The 6,000-nt window shown below is 41.9% G+C and overlaps 1 protein-coding gene across 1 annotated transcript in view; it reads right to left on the bottom strand.

Moving 5' to 3' along the window:
* ube2o (ubiquitin conjugating enzyme E2 O) overlaps positions 1-5,721 on the bottom strand; it is a 156,658-nt gene extending 150,937 nt beyond the window's left edge. Inside the window, exon 1 of the mRNA XM_072242695.1 lies at positions 5,602-5,721. Coding sequence (XP_072098796.1) covers positions 5,602-5,706 — 105 coding nt within the window. The 5' untranslated portion in view covers positions 5,707-5,721. The remainder of the gene's footprint in view (positions 1-5,601) is intronic.
* Positions 5,722-6,000: the final 279 nt, after the last annotated feature.

A 6,000-nucleotide genomic window follows, 5' to 3' on the forward strand; every position in this document is an offset into this window, starting at 1 on the left:
GGTCTTTATTCTTTGGAGTGTAGAAGGTTGAGGGGGGACTTGATAGAGGTGTTTAAAATTATGAGAGGGATAGATAGAGTTGACATGGATAGGCTTTTTCCACTGAGAGTGGGGGAGATTCAAACAAGAGGATGTGAGTTGAGAGTTAAAGGGCAAAAGTTTAGGGGTAACATGAGGGGGAACTTCTTTACTCAGAGAGTGGTAGCTGTGTGGAACGAGCTTCCAGCAGAAGTGGTTGAGGCAGGTTCGATGTTGTTGTTTAAAGTTAAATTGGATAGATATATGGACAGGAAAGAAATGGAGGGTTATGGGCTGAGTGCAGGTCTGTGGAACTAGGTGAGTGTAAGAGTTCAGCACTGACTAGAAGGGCCGAGATGGCCTGTTTTCGTGCTGTAATTGTTATATGGTTATATCCCTACCCCTTGCAGTCAGGAGGTGCCAGTCAATATGAGGGTAGTTGAAATCATCCATAACTACAACCCTGTATTTCTTTCACCATTCTAAAATCTGCCTGCTTATCTGCTCCTCGGTGTCCCGAGGGCTATCTGGGATAGACTACTCCCAGCACAGTGATTGATCCCTTCCTATTTCTGACTTCCACCCATACCGACATAGTGGACTCTCCCTGTGCAGTCGACATTCCATGTACTGATCCATGCTCTAAGTTTATCCTCTTTATTCCTAATACTCCTAGCATTGAAATAGACACATTTCAACCCCTCGAACTGGCTACATTCATGTTTTGTCCCCTGCCTGTCCTTCCTCACCAACTCAGAACACATAGCATCATACCCTTGTCCTTCTACCCTAATCTCCGCACTCCCATTCTGATTCCCACCCCCCCCGCCAAACTAGTTTAAACCCTCCCCAACAGCTCTCACAGACCACTTGAGCCTCCTTTACCATTCAGTGCTCACAGCTGAACCCAGGACAGGCTCTCTCTTCAGAGTAACTCTTCACCTACTTAATTATCAAGTCTCTACCTTCGTGTGTAAGATACTCTCCCTGCTTCACCCTTTGAGGAAGAGATATTCAGTGCAGGAGTAGGGGCATTATGTCAGGTCATTGGTGAGGCCGCACTTGGAGTATTGTGTACATTCTGGTCACCCCATTTTAGGACTTAGTTAAACTGGAAAAAATGCAGAAAAGATTTACTAGGATATTGCTAGGACTAGAGGGCTTGAGCTACAGGGAAAGATTGGCCAAATTGGTTTTGGAAAGTAGTGGAATGAGGTGTGACATTATGCAGACACATAACATACAGTGTATCCTGAGGGTGTGGTCCTAGACCCACCAGATGCAAGTCTGATGTCAATAGAGAGTGGTGGGTGTGTGAAACACGCTGCCAGGCATGGTGGCAGAGGCAGATACATTCGGGACATTTAAGAGATGATAGAAAAATATTGGGTCATGCGAGATGGGAGGATTAAATTGATCTTACGGTAGGTTAAGTCATCAGCACAACTTTGTGGGCTGAAGGGCCTGTACCATACATTCTCTGGACATTCACTTTATCCAGGCCTTTCAATATTCGTTAAGTTTCAATAAGATTTCTCCCCCCCCCCCACACTCATTCTCCTAAACTCCAGCAAATACAGGCAGGAGACATCAAACGCTCATCATATGTTAACCTTTTCATTCTCAGGATTCTTGTCATAAACCTCCTGTGGACCCTCTCCAATGCCAGCACATCTCTTTTTTTAAGATTAGGGGCCCAAAACTACTCACAGTACTCCAAATCTGGTCTGACCAGTGCGTTATAAAGCCTCAGTATAACATCCTTGCTTTTGTATACTAGTCCAAATCCTACTAATTTAGAAATCTAGAGAATCTAGATTTTTAGATTCTAGGGAAGATTACAACTAATTCATCTAACTTATCTGCAGCTAATTCTTTTAAGGTGCTGAAATCTAATCGAACAAGGCAGGAAACTTCAATATTGATTTGTCTAATACCGTTTCTCTGGTGACAGTGATTGTTTATCAATACTATTGATTTTACCATCACCTGCTGTAAGGCAGATACCAAATACTTTGTCATTGGGATACTTTCCTTTATGAGCCGTAGGAGTAGGGGATGTACACAACACTAGTCAGATCTCAGCTTGAGTTTGTGTACAGTTCTCTTCACCACTTAACAGGAAAGTGCAACTGCACTTCAGAGAGTACTGAGGGAATTTGAAAAGATATTGCCAGGACTGGTAAAGTGCAGCTGTGAGTAAAGTTTGGAAAGACTGGGATTATTGAACAGGCTGAGGGGAGATTCTCTTTTGATTAATTCTGGGAACAGGGCATTGCTTGTAAGCCAGCATCTGTGGTCCATCCATAATTTTGCTTGAGGAGACAGAGATCAGTTGCCTCTCTGAACTGCAAGATTCTCGCTGATGAAGGAGGTCCCAGAGTGGAGTTGGGTCAGGTGTGCCGAGGGTTAGATCCAATGATGGCGTGGGATCTTGTCATTTTTTTTTGATCCCCAGGTTCTTTTGGGAGTCCAAGAATGAGTGAAGACTTGTTGCTTCACAACTGTTTATTTTAAAGTTTAAACAAAGGAATAAATACAGAGCATATGAAGACAAAGAAAAAGAACAAAGATGGTGATTTTTGCAGAGCCTGACACCTTAATACTTGAACAAGATGAATTCCTAAAATAAGGAAAAACCAATTTAAAAAATACACGGTCACTGCACGTGTCATGTGAACACAGCCAGTGAAAAATGAAAAGGTGACAAACCATTATGTAACTGCTATACCCATTTACCACCAGTGGGTGGAGACAAACACCATATTGTGAGTTAAAAGATACAAATTGTGTGTTAGACAGATAGATACCTTATTGATCCTAAAGAAATTTACAGTGTCGCAGTAGCATTACAAGTTTACAGATATATAATATTAGAAGAGAAATAAGAAGAATAAATAAAAATAACTTATTTTAAACAGTCTAACAGGAGGGAGTCATCACTTCCCCGGCTATAGGTTGACTCATTATAGAGCCTAATGGCTGAGAGTAAGAATGATTTCATACAGCACTCTTTGGATCAGTGCAGTTGTCTTAGTCTATTACTGTAAGTGCTCCTCTGTCCAGCCAAGGTGGCATGCGGAGGGTGAGAAACATTGTCCAGAATTGCCAGGATTTCCCTTCAGGTCCTTTGTTCTACCACAGCCTCCAGTGTATCCAGTTTGATTCCTATGACAAAACCAAACTTTCTAATCAGTTTATTGAGCCTGTTGGCATCACTTGTGTTGATGCCAATGTCCAGCACACCACCACATAGAAGATTGTACTGATGACACCAGACTGGTAGAACACGTAAAGGAGAGACCTGTGTACTCCAAAGGACTTCAGCTTGCTCAGGAAGGAGATGAAATTCTTGCCCTTCTTGTACACAGCCTCTGTGTTTACTGTGATAGTAAAAACTGTGATTTCAGTCTTGGTAAAAACCTTATTAATTCAACTAATACCTCGTTAGAGGATACAAAAAACAACCCATTACAACAAAATTCCTTTGATTATAAATCAGCATTTAGAATGACCACATCTGAAAATCCAAGGGCAAAAAAATTTAAAATATCTACGTTACAAAGTAATCAAAAACTACTTCAGTTTTATAGTATCAAAGAGTATATGTATATGTTCTTAAAGATATTTTCTAGCATTACATTATGTTTGGATATATCAGGAACACAGTTTGGATTATTCTAGTGATGATCACCTTCAAACAAACACTATAATGTAGATGATGCTAATGTATATTAATATGAATATTATGACTTTTAATATTGAGCAACCCCAGCTTCCAAGACTGAAATGAATCCAATTAAAGAAATCCCATCCACCAGCTTCATGTAATTTAGCAACTTCTTTATAATGTGGTCAGCCAAATTAGTTATATCTTTGGAGTCGTCAAGTATGCAGGAGCAACATTCCTTGCCCATAACCGCACAAGATCTCTCCCTGAACTGCTAGGAGAAGAGCTGTGCCCTACTGGAATGGTACCTTCTGAACTCGAGCTAAAAGCAACTTTTATGGTAAACACATGATAAGATTGGTTAGCTTTGCCATGAATAGAGATGGTTATGTCCACAGCTATAATATGAATAGGGTCAGATGTGTCAATTCTTAAATCATGTTGATCATCTTAACATAAGTAACTCAGTGTAAGACGATTTGTGTGGGTTGGCCATTGTGTACTCATATCCCTTGTCAGAATAATGAACGACAGGAAAAGTACTTACATTGCCATCTCTGGAATGCTTAGTAAAAAGGAAACATACTTGCTGTGGGTCTGCAGGAATGCCTAGCATTGGTGAATACTTTCATAGTCATAGTCATAGTCATACTTTATTGATCCCGGGGGAAATTGGTTTTCGTTACAGTTGCACCATAAGTAATTAAATAGTAATAAAACCATAAATAGTTAAATAGTAATATGTAAATTATGCCAGGAAATAAGTCCAGGACCAGCCTATTGGCTCAGGGTGTCTGACCCTCCAAGGAAGGAGTTGTAAAGTTTGATGGCCACAGGCAGGAATGACTTCCTATGACACTCTGTGTTGCATCTCGGTGGAATGAGTCTCTGGCTGAATGTACTCCTGTGCCCAACCAGTACATTATGTAGTGGATGGGAGACATTGACCAAGATGGCATGCAACTTAGACAGCGTCCTCTTTTCAGACACCACCGTCAGAGAGTCCAGTTCCATCCCCACAACATCACTGGCCTTACGAATGAGTTTGTTGATTCTGTTGGTGTCTGCTACCCTCAGCCTGCTGCCCCAGCACACAACAGCAAACATGATAGCACTGGCCACCACAGACTCGTAGAACATCCTCAGCATCGTCTGGCAGATGTTAAAGGACTTCAGTCTCCTCAGGAAATAGAGACGGCTCTGACCCTTCTTGTAGACAGCCTCAGTGTTCTTTGACCAGTCCAGTTTATTGTCAATTCGTATCCCCAGGTATTTGTAATCCTCCACCATGTCCACACTGACCCCCTGGATGGAAACAGGGGTCACCGGTACCTTAGCTCTCCTCAGGTCTACCACCAGCTCCTTAGTCTTTTTCACATTAAGCTGCAGATAATTCTGCTCACACCATGTGACAAAGTTTCCTACCGTAGCCCTGTACTCAGCCTCATCTCCCTTGCTGATGCATCCAACTATGGCAGAGTCATCCGAAAACTTCTGAAGATGACGAGACTCTGTGCAGTAGTTGAAGTCCGAGGTGTAAATGGTGAAGAGAAAGGGAGACAAGACAGTCCCCTGTGGAGCCCCAGTGCTGCTGATCACTCTGTCAGACACACAGTGTTGCAAGCACACGTACTGTGGTCTGCCAGTCAGGTAATCATTGTGGTATGTATTGACATACTCAACAATTCGAATCATTAACAACATCCACGTATTCATGTAGCAGCCGTAAGTATACATTATGAGTTGTTTCAACCAGCACATCATGGGTAGGGGGAGTAAGTAAACATATAACAATAACAAACATCAAAATAAAATCCTTAATGTCTAATAATTATATGTGTGCACAGCACTTGTCTTAATCTGGTGTCACTTTAGCTCACTGCAGTGGCTGGCGTGTATCTGCCTACTTTTACCTTCTGCCCTGGCTGTTGAATTGGTAATTGATGGTACTTTGTAAGGACCTCCCTACCAAGTCCCAGTGGCTTCTTAACCAGGACCCGTTCACCAGGAATCAGCATGCATCCTCCATTTGATGGACCAATCCGAGCAGCAGAAACCTGTTGAGAAGCAGAACGAACAGCTTCTGTTACTTTTGCACAATACTCAACTAAACTATCTGCCATAATGTGCATATCACTTCTCTGAGAGTGAAAGCTCCCTGTAGGTCACCCTGTTACCACTTCAAATGTACTTAGATTTATATCATTGTTTGGAGTTGCTCTGATGCAGCATAAAACTAAAGGAAGAGCTGTAGGCTGTGGTACTTCTTCCTCAAAATACTTAGTCAGCCATTGTTTGATGACACCATTCAT

This window comes from Mobula birostris, chromosome 24 (assembly GCF_030028105.1).
Source record: "Mobula birostris isolate sMobBir1 chromosome 24, sMobBir1.hap1, whole genome shotgun sequence".
Lineage (NCBI taxonomy): Eukaryota > Metazoa > Chordata > Chondrichthyes > Myliobatiformes > Myliobatidae > Mobula > Mobula birostris.